This window comes from Pezoporus flaviventris, unplaced genomic scaffold (genome assembly GCF_033815535.1).
Source record: "Pezoporus flaviventris isolate CSIRO_AGI_PZ_B2104156 unplaced genomic scaffold, CSIRO_AGI_Pfla_v1 ptg000129l, whole genome shotgun sequence".
NCBI lineage: Eukaryota > Metazoa > Chordata > Aves > Psittaciformes > Psittacidae > Pezoporus > Pezoporus flaviventris.
This window is the reverse complement of record NW_026892677.1, coordinates 946,549-963,593: the sequence shown is the minus strand read 5'-3', so window position 1 is coordinate 963,593 and position 17,045 is coordinate 946,549. Positions and strand designations below refer to the sequence as shown.

General features: G+C 53.3%; 1 protein-coding gene across 2 annotated transcripts in view; it reads right to left on the bottom strand.

Moving 5' to 3' along the window:
* Positions 1-2,281: 2,281 nt before the first annotated feature.
* BNIP3 (BCL2 interacting protein 3) overlaps positions 2,282-17,045 on the bottom strand; it is a 235,040-nt gene continuing 220,276 nt past the window's right edge. For both annotated transcript variants that reach the window (XM_061478689.1, XM_061478690.1), the window contains exons 2-7: positions 10,332-10,375; positions 7,245-7,428; positions 6,061-6,145; positions 3,745-3,851; positions 3,493-3,642; positions 2,282-3,191 (exon numbers count right to left, since the gene is read on the bottom strand). In XM_061478689.1, the coding sequence (XP_061334673.1) occupies positions 3,140-3,191; positions 3,493-3,642; positions 3,745-3,851; positions 6,061-6,145; positions 7,245-7,428; positions 10,332-10,368 (615 nt within the window). In that variant the 5' untranslated portion in view covers positions 10,369-10,375 and the 3' untranslated portion in view covers positions 2,282-3,139. The remainder of the gene's footprint in view (positions 3,192-3,492; positions 3,643-3,744; positions 3,852-6,060; positions 6,146-7,244; positions 7,429-10,331; positions 10,376-17,045) is intronic.

Genomic DNA, 17,045 nt, shown 5'->3' with positions numbered 1-17,045 from the left:
CTGAGGGGACAGTGAGGAACTGCTGCCCTGGGAGGGTGTGAGGTGCTGGCACGGAGTGCCCAGAGAAGCTGTGGCTGCCCCATCCCTGGCAGTGTTCAAGGCCAGGTTGGACACAGGGGCTTGGAGCAAGCTGCTCTAGTGGAAGGGGTCCCTGCCCGTGGCAGGGGTTGGAGCTGGAGGAGCTTTAAGGTCCCTTCTACCCCAAGCCAGGCTGGGATCCTGTGTGTACAACTTTTCCTGCTGTTTGTGAGTGGATATGGCAGAAGACCTATCCCAAGGTTGGTTGTTCTGCCAGCGCAAAGGGGGGTTAAGTGCTCTCTGTCTTGGAGCCCTGTCTATCCATGTGCAGCAGTTCTGTTAGTGCTGTCTGTGTCTGATCTATTTGTTCAGCAAATTAAGTGGAATATGAGTATAATGAAAAGGAAATGATGAAATCTTCTGTTACATGATTTCCTTGTGCCACTTCCAATTAAATAGTTCTTGTCAATTCATGACATTTTTAGCAGTTCTTTTTCTCTAAGCCCAGATTTTATTGTAAATTGATAACATTATTGTTTTTTTCAGGTATTTGCCCCAAACAGCCCTTGAGCTCAAGGCTGGTTCAGGAGCATTGGACTGCTCACATGTGCAGTGCCCTCAGTGGTGACTCTCAGGAGAGGGATGGTCTTGCGGGGTGATGGGGGGATTCTGGCACTTGGACACACGGAGTAAGAGGGGAGGATCCATCACCCTGTGGCTGTTCCCGAGGGTGAGGTAAGGCCAGGCCTGGGCTGGTGCTGAAGTGACGGGGACCCTGGTGGTTTGTTGGTGATGAATCCATAGTGCCACATGGGCTGTGGCTTGAGTTGGGTATCTGGGGGGGGGTGTCTGTAAACCTGGTGGAGACTTGGCTTCTGCTCCACTTCTACTTTCAGCACTCGGTCCCAGCTGCCAGTGGGATGCTCACCAGGGTCTGTCTGGGTGCTCAGTCCTGCCCTGGTCTCTGCTTCTGTTTGAGAGGAGCAAGAACAGAGAAGGAACCGAGGTGCTTCCTGCGGTCACAGCAGAAGCGTCACAGTGAGTATTCCCTCGGTGGGAGTCTGAGATGCCTTTAACAATGTCTGTGGTGGTTTCTGTTTAAACACCAGTGATGGACTGAGAGCCCAGGGACCGTCCAGCGCAGCCCCTCTGGCAGTGGACACAAGGACCCCACACACAGGACAACAGTGAGGCCCTTGGACCAGTGAACCAGAGCCCAGCCCTCCACCTGCTGTAACCACAGGGACAGGGGTGAGCTGTGGGGTACATTGTTGGGCTTGTAGCAGTATTCATAAAGAATCTTCTATGTTCATTTGGATGCAGTGGTATAAAAACCCCACCAATCTGAGTTCAAAGGGGGGGGAGCAGTTGATAGAATTGTAATTCTGATACCAACATTTTCAATGGCATTTTGGTGAAACTGAGGTTCAGCTCCAGCTATAGTCAGATTGAAGTGTGTCCAATTCCATACCTAAACCTGGAGAGGGGCTTTGGACAAGGGCCTGTAGGGCCAGGCCAAGGGGAATGGCTTTAACCTGCCCGAGGGGAGACTGAGATGAGCTCTTAGGCAGAAGCTCTTCCCTGTGAGGGTGCTGAGGCGCTGGCACAGGGTGCCCAGAGAAGCTGTGGCTGCCCCATCCCTGGCAGTGCTCAAGGCCAGGTTGGACACAGGGGCTTGGAGCAAGCTGCTCTAGTGGAAGGGGTCCCTGCCCGTGGCAGGGGTTGGAGCTGGAGGAGCTTTGAGGTCCCTTCCAACACAAACCATTTGTGATTTGATGACTTCACATGTGGGAGCTATCCTTCAGGAATGAAGATAATTCTATAAAACCATTTCATTGCACAAAGAGTAAAGAAACCCCAAACAGATCGTGCCCCTGCTGTAAAAGGTGCACCCATGAGAAAAGATCCCATGAGAAAAGATTCACTCCCCCTGCATGTAGCACCCACAGCAGTAGGATGTGGACTCATGGTGCAGCACAGAAGGAGTCAGTTCTGAATAAGGACAAAAATCAGAGTAGAAAGCAAAATGATTGTGAACGGATGCCTGGAGTAGAGCACACAGGTGTGAGTTCAGTGAGTTTCAGTTCACTGAGTGACTTCTGCACCCAACTCAGCCATGTTCAAGAAGGAGCAGGGAAGCTGTTATCCGAAGAAACTTCTTGGTTGTCAGTCCCAGCAGTAACCAGTGAGAGACTCTTGTCTGCAAAGAGCCCCATGAGCCACCTCCAACAATCACCAGAGAAAAAGGAATGCCAGACCCGAGTCCACAAGGAACCTTTTTATTTAAATATATAAAACATGGTATTTGGCAAACATTCATCTTCTCATTAAATAAGGTAAAATCACTGGGAGGCATTCCATCAGTAAAAACAATGAGCAAGCAACCCTTGGAAATCTATACAAGGCTGGGGCAGTATCAGCTGCTAATTCAGTATTTTACAGATAAAAAGGCTGCAAAGCGATGGCCTGTGAGCAGATACAACAGAAGAACTTCAAGCAGTTGGCGAGTTAGATCAGTGCCTTTGCAAAGCAGCTACTTATTATAGGCACCGGGGTCCACATTGTAACTCGGGCTGTTGTGCACCCCGCTCAACAGTAAAAACCGGTGGAGCTTTACTCTGAGGTGCAGTGCTCCCAGCTGACAGTGTCCCCCCGCTGCTCATACCCCAGAGTGAAAGAGCCCACCGCAATCTGCCTTGAGTGAGGCTCAAGCTTCCCCACACCCCTGTGGCACGAGGCCACGCACCATGCGGGGCTCATCCCTTAGCGTCGTGATGGCAGCAGCAGTGACCAATACTCACCTCTACAAAGCACAAAAGCAGCCACGGGATGAACACTCAATCACTACGGCTACACTGGAGCAGGGCTGGCTTTAAACATGGAGTTGTTCTGATTTGCAAAGATACTTCACTACAAAGCAATACAACGGATGTGAACGCATCGGAACATGCTCTGGGAATAGCTGCAGGAGAGGTCGGCGCCGATGTCCCTGTTCCCCTTACTAAACTGGGAGCACAGCAGGATGGGTGTACGTGGGTCATGGAGTCACGGCTCGCTCCACATTCCTGCCTTTCCCTCCTGTATTCCCAGGCTCTGCTCCGAAACCAGGCCTGAGGTGCCTCTAAAACGCGCTGCTGGAAGCTGTGGTCGTCAGGCGCCGCCCGATGTACACCCTGAGGAGGGAGAGCACATGGTCAGTGAGTGCTGTGCTGCAAGCGGCACATGCAGCACGTGAGGAGCACTCTTCTTCCATCAGGATAGGAGTCCTGCCATTCCCAGCAGGAGCAGCAGCCATAATCAAGTGGGCAAATCAAGCAACTGCTCCAGGACTCTGTTTCCAGTCACCGGTGACTCTGTGCCCACCCCTGGCTTATTCTATGGAAAAGTGTTTATTCCTCATCTTTAGGCAGAGGGAATCAGGGGTCAGAACTGGGCCTTGGGAAAAAACAGGTCAAAATATAATGTAGCACTGACCCCAGGCCAATGGCGAGCAAGTGGGAAAGCAGCAGAGATGGGAGGAAAACCTTCAGGAATTCTGCTGAGAATATCCCCCCTTTCTTCATCACACTGGTGTTCCTCATGCTCAGGGTGGCCGTGCGCCTGGGGTGCTTGAAAAGGAACTCCCTGGTTAGAGGAAGGAAACAGTGACAGCATTAAGGGATGTGTGTCTAGACCAGTGGAAGGAAAAGCTGCATCTAAGCTGACCCAGAGGCACAGAGCACTCACTTTGGGGGGATGTTCTCTGGCCTGCTGGACCAATCCCAAATCCAGTCCGCATTCTTCTTCAGGAGCCTTTCTACTTCCCTTCTCCTTTCAAGGAAATCTTCTTCAGACTAGAACAAAGAACCATTGTCAAACAACTCAGAACTGTGAAAGGTGGGATGCTGTTACTGCAAAACAAAGGTCTTGTTCTGCCTCTACGGCCACATGCCACACTGGCTCTGGAGCTCACTTCTCCCATCTCTGCCCACTGGGGACTCTATCACTTCTATGGAAGTGTTCAGATCCACAGGGGAGACGAGGGAGATCTCTCTTTAGAGCAGGATCAGAGAACCCGGGAATGGTTTGGTTTGGAAAGGACATTAAAGCTCCTCCAGTCCCAACCCCTGCCACGGGCAGGGACACCTTCCACTAGAGCAGCTTGCTCCAAGCCCCATCCAGCCTGGTCTTGAACAGGGCCAGTGTTTAAGGATGTGAATGGAAAATATCCCATAGCCTTATCTGCTTAGCAAAGACTGCCCTGGAAATAAAACGTCAGAGCCCTGCATTTAATCCTTCCATGCAGGACCTGAAAGTGCCCTCAGCGCACACATCTGACTGGCACTTGGCACGAGCAGCTTAGTGCCTGCATGCAGAACTGGATGGATGTCACTGATCTGACAGCCCTGGATCAGGCTCAAGTGAAACCAGTCCCAGTATGGGGCCAGCACGGAGCACGCAGCAGTGAGGTGAGCCCGGGTCCCTCTGCAGAACCCCCTCAAACAGCAGGGACTTTGTTTTCAAGTGAATCACAGCATAAACACTGAGTAAGAACACAGTTTCTTGTTTAATACATGGGCATTCAATGGAGCCAAGGCTTGAGGTAAAAATAGTGTCTGACCGCAGCATCTGAATAGCTGTGTCTGCACTCAGACCCCCTGGAGATGGAAATGGGACAGTGCAGGCAACTGCAGCTCTGAGGGGTTTTGAGCTTTCCCCTATTGGTCCTCAAAGTCTAGGTAATGATCATGAGACACATGAAGGGGTTTCTGGAAGCACAAAATTACTGTTTTCCAGTCCTGTGCTTTGCTAACCTCAAGGCTGTAATTCCTTCAGCTCGATCCCTGGAGGAGGTGGGGAGGTGATGGGGACTTTCACATCAAGGAAGAGGCAACAGGACCAAGCAGTTTGTGTCACTTTGAGACCCGATCACGTGTATGTGCTACTGATGCAACTGTGACCCTCCATGGAGCTGGAGCCCCACAAGGCTAAATACTGACAGTGAACTTGTTTTAAAAACAACTGGGCAGGAAAAGATAACCCATAAACTAACACAGAGCACCAAGGCCATCACAGAGAGCTCAAGATGACAACACACAGTGTCCACTTATCTACAGATGACTTGAGCAACGGAAAAACAGAGGTGAGGGAAGAAGTCTTTGCTTGTTTAAACTCGGATGTGAGGGTCCTGACAGCACTGCCCACTGGAGCACAAGGCCCCCAGTGCTGGTAACATTTGCAAGGTTATCACACGCTGCTATTTCTTTCCATGCAGAGCCTCCAAGTGAAATACAATCCTGATTCCCAGTTGCTGACTGGTAACCCTGTGGGAATCAGTCACAGGCATGGAATATACTTCAGTTTAACAAGAAAATACCATCTCTGTACATAACAGTGCAGGGAGAGACTTACATAAGATAGTACTGCAGGTCTTTGGAAGAGCAGAGACATTTGCTCACTTTTAATACTTCACTCCCCAAAATGTTTTGTGAGTTTTGTCCTATTAGAGCCGATAAATGACAGTGAAAATGTAGGATTTTAGGCTGTCATCATACAATAAGTTATGGATTGCTAAACCAGGCTTAACATACAGCATCCTCTTTCCCTACTCCTCTCAAAGATATTTACTGCTTTTCTTTGCAAGCATGTAAATGAAATTAGAAGGAACAGAGGGGAAAGAGGAAGCTTCTGAAGCTCTGATGGTCACTATAGAACAATGCCTGCATCTACCCTAGTGATGTGTTTCCTACACATCTCAATGCAAACCTCAGTTGTCTCCCATCTGTTGGACTCACATCACAACCCACCCAGCGAGCAGAGCAGAGTAACCTCTGCTCCACTATAGCTGAGAGCACTTAAATCCTTCTGGAAAATCCCAGTTACAGGTAAAAACATAACCCATGGAAGTCAGATACAAACACACAAGGCCTGATTCTGCAAAGATTACTCTAAGTTACAACATTATTTAAACTCTACATTAGCAGCTTCAACTCTTATTGCCTAATGCTGGGTTTCAAACAAGAGTAAGGAATCCTGTCTCCCAGAGCAGGATGAGGTTTTTACCTGAAAGCTGTTCTTTTCTCCACTGCTGTGACTCTCTATTTCCAAAGCTCTGTGACTGTCCTGAGGTGTCTGGGAACGAGGAGGGCTTCAGAAAGGGAAGCACAAGGAAGAAACATCATTAATTTTTGATGACAGTTTATGGTATGCACTGCAAGCTCATCAATGGAGCTCACCTGCACCCAAAGAGCTACAGAGCCCTGACCAGAACCTGAGAGACTAATCAATCAGCAGGGGATATAGTCCAGCCACTGTATGCAATTCATCTCTGATTCTCTAGCACTCTGCCAGGAAGCTTCTGCACAGAGCTGTTCTCAGCAGGACAGAGATGCCCAAAGGCTGGAGGATTTGACTTGGGTTACTTACTAATAACAGACAGCAAGTGACAAAGCAAATTGGGTTTGGTTTGAATTCAGCTGTACAGGTAAGAGTAGGCAGTTGTGCATCCCACTGTCTATTCTGAGACCTGTAGCTCCCTCCCCTCCCTTCTTTTATTTAAACCAACTTTAGGGTGAAGACTTCACAGCCACCAAAATCCAATACATGAATGTGTAACACTGACGTCTTGCACCAAATGTAAGCTGGTTTGTTGTGTTGTACTCATGTTTTGTATCTATATTGTAAACTGTATCTAGGTTACAACTCCTCAGCAAGTACATAGGAACTATTAGCTGATGTACCTCATTACAAAACACAAGCTGCTCTTTACCCTTGCTCTTACAGTCCTGCTCCGGGCAGCAGTGTGAGCAGCACTCTGTGCTCTTAAGGACAGCTCTGACCCTTTAGCACAGCAGCCTCCAACTGCTCTGAGTATTTAATTTACTGGAACACGGCTGCTGCTTGTACATTAGCAGTACACCCATTGCTCAGCTGCTGGACACCTTTCTGGGGGTACAGCAATACCCCAAGGGGGCATCTTTGTGAGCTGTGAGAAGTCCGAGTCCTCTCCCCTGTAACTTCCCTCTGGTTTCAGGACAGGCTCTAACACAAGCGCTGCTCTAGTACTTAAATACCAATCTTTTCAATGCAAAGTTTTCCTACTTCTCCCCCTTTGCACTTGTGTATAGGCATGTGCACATGGAAATACACACGTGTACGTAAGCATTTCTCTGTCTACCTCTTGTGCATAAAAATGGCTCTGTGTAGTAGCGACCTTTGCTTTGCTTACAACAGAGCACTTTGGTTACCTGTCACAGTGCGAGCTTTCTCTTGAGCTGCTTCTTCCAGATTCGTGTTGAGCATCAAGGAGTATTTTCTCCATGTCACCGTTGTGAATGGAAATAGAGGCTGGCACTTGCTCCTGGCTCCCCGCACTGACACTGCTCCCATTGCCGTTGCCGTTGCTGCTGAAGTGCAGTTCCACCCAGGAACCTGTTTGGCACAGTTGAAAACAGAACAATCAAACAAGTCCTTATGTATAGGAGACATGTAAACTGTGCTGCTGAGCCTCCCCAGCGCGCTGCTGCAGCACAGCCTGCACAAGAACTAACGCTGACACCTCTGCTAATGAACATGCTGGAATGCCAAAGGGCACAGGGGCTTTTATCAGGGCGCTCGAAACCCCCACAGGGCTGAAGAGCTGGTGAGCACACCCGGTGTCCTGCTGCTGCTGAGGAGCCTCTGGTTGGAGATACGTTTAATTCTTATTGTTCACCAAAGGTGGCAGCCAAACAAAATAATCTCAAGGACTTTCTGCCCAGAGCTTATTTGTTCGTTTACTGAGCATATCTGAGGCCCCAGTAGCCAGCAGCCCTGCTTTGTTTAGCTTTTGCAGAAAGCATTTTCAGTGTCACTGTTAAGCAACAGAGGATATGTGGCAACGACCAGATCATGTGTTTGCTCCTCATAGTATATTTACCACAGACAGGCGGTCACATGCTGCGTGCTGAACAACAACTCCCTCCTGGGCTGGCAGCACCCAAGGCACCGCAGGACCTGCAGCTGTTGCCTCAGTTATACAGCAGCTCAAGGCTCACCTAATCTCTGAATTACACAGATGACAGTGCAGGTCACCTCTGGAACATGTTTGTGTGTGTAAACAGCAGCAGACAGAGGTATTGTGCCCATCCCAGAACAGTTTCCAGGCAATACAGCAGTGAGTACAGGAGGGAGGGCAGGTGAAAGTCCTGCTTTCAGGTGAGCGCAGCAGAAAGCATGTGTGAGGCATGAGCAGGGAAAGGGAGAGACAGATCACGGTGTTTCTAAGGAAGAGAGGCTGGGGCAGAGCCTGGGAGGTCTACAAAGACAACAGCAGGAGCAGTAACAGAGCGGTTTTTAAGGTATGCACAGAGGAGAAGCCAGTGCAGAGCCCTAGTGTGAAACAAACGCCAAATGATGATGCTCCTTCTATGAAGAGCCTGAAGATCCACTATTCTGCGATTCATAAATGAAATGAAAACAGCAAAATGCCCAGCTGCTCCATCTGTGTTAGAGGAGAGATACTGGTGTTATTAAAAAGCCAGGTGACCCCAAAGTCCCTTGGATGGAAACGTGCTGGTCACCCAGCTCTGAAGGGTGGATAGCCTCTGTTACTGAACGACTGCTTTGCTGGTTTGGTTGGTTTGGTTTGTGTTTTCCCCTCCCTGTGACTGTGTGGTATGTGCCTGGGTATGTGTTTATACCCACACAAACTCTTTCCTGCCCTTTCCCCCCAAATTTATGAAAGCGAAAGCTGTTTCCAAGGAATGAGCACAACCACTGCAGTTTAACTGAAGGCAGCGTCCACCCGGAGCTTCGGCTACGCTGTGAGTACCAGCGTGCTCCCACTCCACCTCTTCCCCACTCCTCAGCACGTCCCACCTCAGCTTCTACCCTCTGCTTATGAGGGCAGAGCACTCAGTGCTGGGGGACGGCTCTCAACTGCCTCCGTGTGTGGCCAGAAGCTATTTTCTCCCGTAAAGACGTGTGACATCCGAGGCACGCTCGGGTTTCAACGGGCATCAACACAACTGCTCCACACAACAAACCCCACCTATGGAAACCGCGGGGGATAGAGCGCAGGGAGCACCCAACAAAGCACGGGGGAGGTTAACTGTAACCGGGATCGCACTGTATCACGCAGTCACGGAGTGGTTTGGGTTCGAGGGACCTTGAAGATCATCCAGTTCCAACCCCCTGCCATGTGGATGTGCTTTACCCATGTCCTTTCCTTTCTTTTAGACGCTTCAGAGAGTGAGGCTGTGCTGGCACACAAGACTGTGCTGGTTTATTATCAGTTACAGATAAAAGAGCCCATATCTTTATGGAGTTGGAAATATAAACAGATAAAGCACATGTAACGTGGCAGTGCAAACTGAACAGACTGAGCGGTGGGGAAGGGTTCTGAAAGGAGCAATCTTATGACATTCCAGCCCCAGACACATGTGGGGGGACAGATTAGCACTAAAGTACCAAGTCAGCTTTAAAGTACTCGATCAGCTCTGGACCGCTTCATTTCTTAAGATACAGCTTTCAAAACTGCAAACAAAAAGGCAAAATTCCACCAAAAGCCAAGAATGTCTCCTCAAACTGCTGAAGCCACCTGTGTAAATCACACGGTTTCATCGAAGCCCAGCCTGGTTTGTGCTGGAAGGGACCTCAAAGCTCCTCCAGCTCCAACCCCTGCCACGGGCAGGGACCCCTTCCACTAGAGCAGCTTGCTCCAAGCCCCTGTGTCCAACCTGGCCTTGAACACTGCCAGGGATGGGGCAGCCACAGCTTCTCTGGGCACCCTGTGCCAGCGCCTCAGCACCCTCCCAGGGAAGAGCTTCTGCCTAAGAGCTCATCTCAACCTTGAACACAGCTGGCTCAGATCCTTCACCTGACAGCTAAACCTGCTCCAGGCTCTCTCTACACTCAGGTGAGTGCCGCTGACCCCGCTGTCCCCTCAAAGGCACATCCCACGGGGACACGGACGGTTTCTCTCGGCGAGGAGGGGGTGACACTCACCACAGCGCACGGACCTCGCCGGCAGCGATGTGCATCCAGGCACGCTCCAGCCCCGCTGCACAACCGAGGCACCGCAGCGCTGAAACCCGAGCTCCCTCCGCCAGCCCTGCGCGCGCTGTACCGGGCCGGGTCCGCCGGGACCCGCCGCCGAGCCCCTCCGCTGCCGCCGGCCGCTGCACTGAGGCCTCCCCGCGCACAGCGGCGGGCGGGGACCGGGGCCGCCCGTCCCCAGGCCCATGCAGGCAGCGGCACCGCCCGTGCCTCGGGCAGGCCCCACCGCCCACCTCAGCGCCGGCGGGCACCGGCGGCCCCAGCCCCGGCTCCCCCCCGCCGGCCCCGGCCCTTACCCTGCAGGTTCTCCTCCTGCGGGCTCAGCCGCGACATGGCGCGGCCACAGCAGGACGCGCACTGAGCGCTGCGCCCGCCGCTCTGCCCACAGCGCCTTGACGTCACCGGCGCCCCGCCGCTGCCATTGGCCAGCGCGGCGGGGCGGGGCCTCGGCCGCAGCCCGGGCGGAGCCGCGGGACGGGGACGGGGATGGATGGGGATGGGGATGGGGATCGGGGCTGGGTCCGGTAGGGTCGGGCCGGGCCGGGCAGGCGGTGACCGCAGAGCTCGTTCCCGCCGTGACCCCACACCCGCCCCGTGAGCGGCCCCGTGCTGCCCGAGCCTGCGTGCGGGCCCTGTGCCCCTGGTGTGGTGCTCGGCCCCGGCCCCGGCCCGGGTCTCACACGGGGCACCGCGCAGGGAAGGCTCGTGCCGCGCTCTGCAAGCACGCACCGCCGGACTGAGGGAGTTCATGAACCCAAGTCATTACAAGTGCAGTTTACTCGGCCAGGGGCCACGTAAAGGGTTGTTTACTCAGGGACAGCAGGCAGCTGCTTTGTCCAGACTGAGCCTGTGTTCACTGGTGTAGGAGAGCTTCTCATAGCACACAGTCGTGGAGCCCAAGTAACATCGTGTATCATTGAATCCCGGCCTGGTTTGGGTTGAAGGGACCTCAAAGCTCCTCCAGCTCCAACCCCTGCCACGGGCAGGGACCCCTTCCACTAGAGCAGCTTGCTCCAAGCCCCTGTGTCCAACCTGGTCTTGAGCACTGCCAGGGATGGGGCAGCCACAGCTTCTCTGGGCACCCTGTGTCAGTGCCTCAGCACCCTCACAGGGAACAAGTTCCTTAGATCCAACTTGAACTTCCCCGGTTTAAACCTGTTACCCCTTGTCCTGTCACTACGGTCCCTAATGAAGAGTCCCTCCCCAGCATCCCTATAGGTCCCCTTCAGATACTGGAAGCTGCTCTGAGGTCTCCACGCAGCTTCTCTTCTCCAGGCTGAACAGCCCCAACTTCCTCAGCCTGTCTTCATACAGGAGGTGCTCCAGTCCCTGATCATCCTCGTGGCCTCCTCTGGACTTGTTCCAACAGTTCCATGTCCTTTTTATGTTGAGGACACCAGAACTGCACACAATGCTCCAGGTGAGGTCTCACAAGAGCAGAGCAGAGGGGCAGGATCACCTCCTTCGCCCTGCTGCTCACGCTCCTTTGGATGCAGCCCAGGATACGGTTGGTTTCTGCGCACACTGAAGCCGCTCATGTTCAGTTTCTCATCCACCGACACGTTCCTAGCTCCATGTCTGGCCCCATGTGCCGGGCCCGGGGGCTGCGCACAGCCGCGGCTCCGGAAGCGGAGCCTGCCCCACTTTGGTGCTCGTCCCGCGGCTCTCTGCTGCCCTCTGCTGTGCAGCAGTCCCGCTACGCGCGGACACCCAGGGCGCCCCAAAGCAGGACGAGCGCGTCCAGCACCCCAGGGATGGGGTGGTCTCCTCCTCGGGTGCTCAGGAACAGAAAGCTCAGCGCTGCATTGACACTCCCGCGGGTGGACGGGCTCAGGAGGGACTGTGACCTGCTGATGCCATCACCTTTTCGGTCTTGCCCACAAAACCCCCAATCATCGACATGGAGATTTACAGCACTGGACACCCCCAATCCACAGGCCTGAAGAGCAAGTTGCTCCACTCTGGGACCCGGCAGTAGCTCCACCAAACTCCCCAGGGCAGAACTGTGCCGTGACCGTGTCTCCTGGTAGCACAAAACCCCTGCAAGTATTTTATGTTCTGGTGCTGTGCGAACCCTGAGCATACCCTATGTGTATTCACTATGGGCTGCTGCCTGCTTCAGCAGCACAAGGGGAACGTTGTTTCCAAACTGATTTCCTCTGTTCTGGGTTCCTGGCAGCACCAGGATATAAGAGGAATCTGGGAAGACACCAAGCTCTGTTAGGGTTTCCTGATGAAGTCCAGGGAAGCAGAGAGGAGTGACCCATATTTTCACCTCTGCAGGATGCACTTCATGATAAGGCACCTGTGTGGGAAGGTAAGAAAGACAAAATATTGTCATTTCAGGCCCACTGTGGTGGGCATATCAAGCTGATTTCCAGTGTTTGAGGCTGCCTACAGGTCCTTAGGTCATTCAGTTGCCCTTCTGTGCTGGGAGAAGCAAAGGCAGACGTGTAAGAGGGAACCCGGAGCAACGTTAACCTGCTGCTGCTAACCCAGACGGGCTGTTCAGGGACTCCAGCAATGGTCTGCAATGAGGAGGTGCAGTTTGGGGGCCAACTCTTTTAAAGCAGGGACTTTGCTCATACCGATACCTGGCAGTGCTCCCTTACCCTAAGTGCCACAGCGAAGGGTGCTGGGCGGGGAGGCATGGCTGGGTGCTCACCAGCACAGCCCCAGAGGCTGTGAGTCACACTGGGCTTGTTTCGACCTCAAATCACTTTCTCCACCACCTAGGAGGGGAAACTGCGTTGTTTAGGAGCACAGGAACAGCTTTGGTACATGGGGCAAACTTTGTTTCCCAGCAAGGAAACACCAGGGAAGGGCACGATGTTAACCCCTGAATGCTCAGTTATGGTTTTACAGTGTTTGCTACCCCAGCCACCACAGACTGGTGTGTGTGTGTGTGTGTGTGTGTGTGTGTGTGTGTGTGTGTGTGAATGAAGTGCTGGGAAGGGATGGTTTAGGGCAGAGTGAGCTCTCAGTGTGCTCAGCTGAAGTTAATGGCTAAAACATTACTCAGGTGCTGGAGGGGGGCCAGAGAAGGGCAACGGAGCTGGTGCAGGGCCTGGAGCACAAGTGTGATGGGGAAGGGCTGAGGGACCTGGGGGGTTCAGTGGAGAAGAGAAGGCTCAGGGGGGACCTGATGGCTCCCTACAAGTGCCTGACAGGAGGATGGAGCCAGGAGGGGCTGGGCTCTGCTCCCAAGGAACAAGGGATGGGACAAGAGGAAACGGCCTCAAGCTGCACCAGGGCAGGTTTAGATGGAGCTGAGGAACAATTCCTGCCCCAGAGGGTGCTCAGGCATTGGAACAGGCTGCCCAGGGCAGGGCTGCAGGCACCGTCCCTGCAAGTGTTCACACAGCGTGGAGATGAGGCCTCAGTGCCATGGGTTGGGGGTGGCCTGGGCAGTGCTGGGGTAAGGGCTGGACTGGCTTGGAGGGCTCTTGCAACCTGGTTCATTCTGTGATCCTATGGGCAGTTATAATAAATAACTACTTGGATAGTTATAATAAATACATGTAAGTGCCTGACAAGCAGTGTCTGTGCTCAGGAGCTGGGATACAGTGTTCAGAGACCCTGCTGGGGCCCTGGGTGCACTGGTAGCCCCGGCCCTGAACACCCAGCCTGAGGCCCCCTCCCAGTCACCCTCTGCCCTGGTGAAGCCCATCCCTGGGCCTTTGCTCCTATTCGGAGCTGTGCTCCTGGCTCTGCTCCTGGAGAATTTGGATCTTCTGATGTGCTTTAGGGACATGCTTCTGCCTGATGATGGCTGTGCGTGTGTTATCAATCTAAGTCAAAGTAATCTGTACCAACTTTGTAACGGAGACAATGTGAGATGGGTGCAACCAGAGGGCACTCTCAGGACTGATTTGGAAGACTCCGCCTGCATCACTTTGGATGGTGGCACCACGGCACAGCACAGGAGATGAAGCTCACTGCTTTTGTAGAGTCACAGAATCCCAGCCTGGTTTGTCTTGAAGGGACCTCAAAGCTCCCCCAGCTTCAACCCCTGCCACGGGCAGGGACCCCTTCCACTAGAGCAGCTTGCTCCAAGCCCCTGTGTCCAACCTGGCCTTGAACACTGCCAGGGATGGGGCAGCCACAGCTTCTCTGGGCACCCTGTGCCAGCGCCTCAGCACCCTCACAGGGAAGAGCTTCTGCCTAAGAGCTCATCTCAGTCTCCCCTCGGGCAGGTTAAAGCCATTCCCCTTGGCCTGTCACAGCAGGCACAGGGCCTCAAAGCTGCTGAAATCTGAGCACTGCCTGGTTTCATCTGGTTTTTCAGCGCCAGCAGTGGCTTAGTCATTAACCTTCCTGCAGCCTCTGCACACCAGACCAGAACGTGTGTTTTTATGCTGTGCTTTTCTTGGGCTGGTGTTCGTTAACCCCCACACTGGTCTCAGGTACTCATTCCTGAGCTGTTCATACTTACTCAGGCTGTTGACTGAGGAGATCAAATAGACACACACAGAGTCTATTGGTTTATCTTCTTTATAGCTGAGAGGTAAAACCCGTAACAATCTCGACACAGGGAAGGTAAGGGTCTGATTTAAAATACAGGCTGAAGAAGGAAGGGAATTAGGGGTTAGGTCTGCACATGGTCATCACACCAGTTCAAGCAAGCGTATTTCTGAAGTGGTTTAAATGGGGAGAGTCTGATGTGGACAATCTGCCATTGGCTTACATTAGCTTAGAAGGGGCTCAGACTGATCAGACCACTGGGCACAAGGGGTTCGGTGGTGCTGGGGAGCCCGAGCTGCTCCGGGCCCCTGAGCTGCCTCTGGGATGGCCGCACCTGAGGCAGAGCCTGGCTCTGCACCACAGCTCAGCTCCCCGACACCCCAATGTCACCAGTCCTGAAAGCTGCTGGTGGGGAGCCTGGGTCTGTGCACTGCTGCTGCCAGCCCTGGAGTCAGGGACCTGATGGGATCAGGCTGGAATGGGACATGCACCTTATTTGTAATGAAGGAAGCAGAGAGGAGTGGGGGACAAAGATCCTCTTACAGGTGAAATAAACCCAGGACTTGGGTGCAGAAGAGCCCCAGTCTTTTATCTGGGCAGTCTTGTTACTTTTTGGTGAGATTTCATTTCTTCAATTTATGGGCACGCATCACTATTTCTTGCATGTTGTCATCTCCTTTGTACATGTTAGCTCTTTCTCACAGCAGTTTCTGATGGCCCAGTGACATAAATCTGGTCATTAGTATTGCTCATTCCTCACAGAGCCATCAGCTGGCTTTGCAGCCTGGGCAGGAACAGGAAATGGGACTCACTCTAAGTAGGACTTCATTGATGTTAGATGTTCAAACAGACACTCTACCAGTAGGACTCAGAAACAGCATTCTCTCAGTTGTAAAAGATGCTCGTAGAACCAGGTTTGACATTAGAAACACAGATTGGCGCTTACCTAGCAGGTAAGTGAAGGAGGAAGTGTCCTCAGGGCATCTTTTAGCCGGTGGTACCCCCGGGGTGTCCTTATCCCACTCCAGAGGATGAGGTGGGGAGCAGCCCCTTGCAGCTCAGCACCTGGGGCACATGTGGCCATCTACCGCTCCTGTCCCTGGCACGTTCTTCAGCAGAGCACTGTCCCTGGCTATCGAAGCATCGCTCAGTTCCCTGGCCCTCCACAGCTCACTTCTTGACTGAGAAGGTTTCAGTTTGTTCCATTTGGAGAGTAAAGGGAGAACCAAGCTGCTTCTGGTGTGACTGCCGCAGGGCAGGGCTTGGCTGTGTGCTTGTACAGGGCCTTTCACAGCTACCGCCGGCAAGCCCCGAGGAAGAGGCTGAGGGAAGATTTGTGCCGGTTCCTGTGCAGTCACCTGGCTGACCTGCTGCTCCGTGCTGCAGGTACACTGGAAAGGGCTGACGCCGGGATGTTCAGAACAAACCCGGACTTCTTGTGCTCTGCTTCTCAGCCTCTAAATTGGGAGTGCTGAGCACTTCCAGTGTGATCAGGAAAGTGCAGCATAAAGATGTTTTCAGCTCTCATTTACTTGCTGTGCTCAGGTTCTAAAGTTCATTAACACCTTAGCTCTGCATGATCAAGCAGTGAGCAGTGGAGTGCTCTGGAGGAGTGCACCCTGCAGTGGGTGCAGCTCGGGGCATGGAAACTGCCAGAAGGATGCTGGTTCCCTGCTCTTGCCAGCTTGCCTTTGTGGGGGTGATGTAAAGCACCGATGGGCTCTTGCTTTGTGTCACTTACAACACTGCTGTCAGTGTGCCTTGTTCTACACACAGACTGCCACAAAACACTGGGATTCAGCTCCAGAGACAGAAAACAGTCCTGTTCCTCCAGCGGTTCTACAGCGATTGTTTGCGCAGCTCGGTGGGACCGCAGCCAGCCCTGGGGCTGAGGGACGGGGCTCCGGGAACCGGCTGGGCTCGGTGTGGTCTGGTCACTGCACTCAGTGAGCCCCAGCGGGAGCAGCAGCTCAGGGAGGGATCCTGCCCCTCTGCTGCGCTCTGTGAGACCCCCCTGCAGCCCTGGTCCAGCTCTGGGGCAGCGGCACCGGAGGGGCTTCAACCCAAAGGACTCCGTGACTCAGTGATGCTGCCGGAGGACCTGATTCTAAAGCGTTGGTGTGCGCAGGAGCAAGGGAAATGCTGAGGGGTTGTCCGAGCTGGAGCCGCTTCTGGAGGGGGCAGCCCCCCTTTGCCCCAGGGTCCCTGTGCGTGCAGGTTGAGGCGCTGACCCTGCAGTGGCTCTGCAGACCAACTGCTTGCAGTGGGGTGCCCCAGGGGCAGGAAGTTTCTGATAAGCAGCCAGGGCCGGGGCTTAGGAGAAAGCATCCCTGGAGCCCGTGTCCGCAGTGCGGGTGGGCAGGAATAAGGCAAAGTTTGAGTCTGTGGCTTTGATTGCAACCCCACAGATCCTGTCCTGGCAGCCTCCTCTCAGGAGCCATGCTGTCAGATTTGTCTTGCTGGGGCTTCCTATGAAGTACATAGAAACCTTGTCCTCACGGTTCCCTCCAAGCGCCACCACGTGCACCTCTGTCAGAGGGCACAGG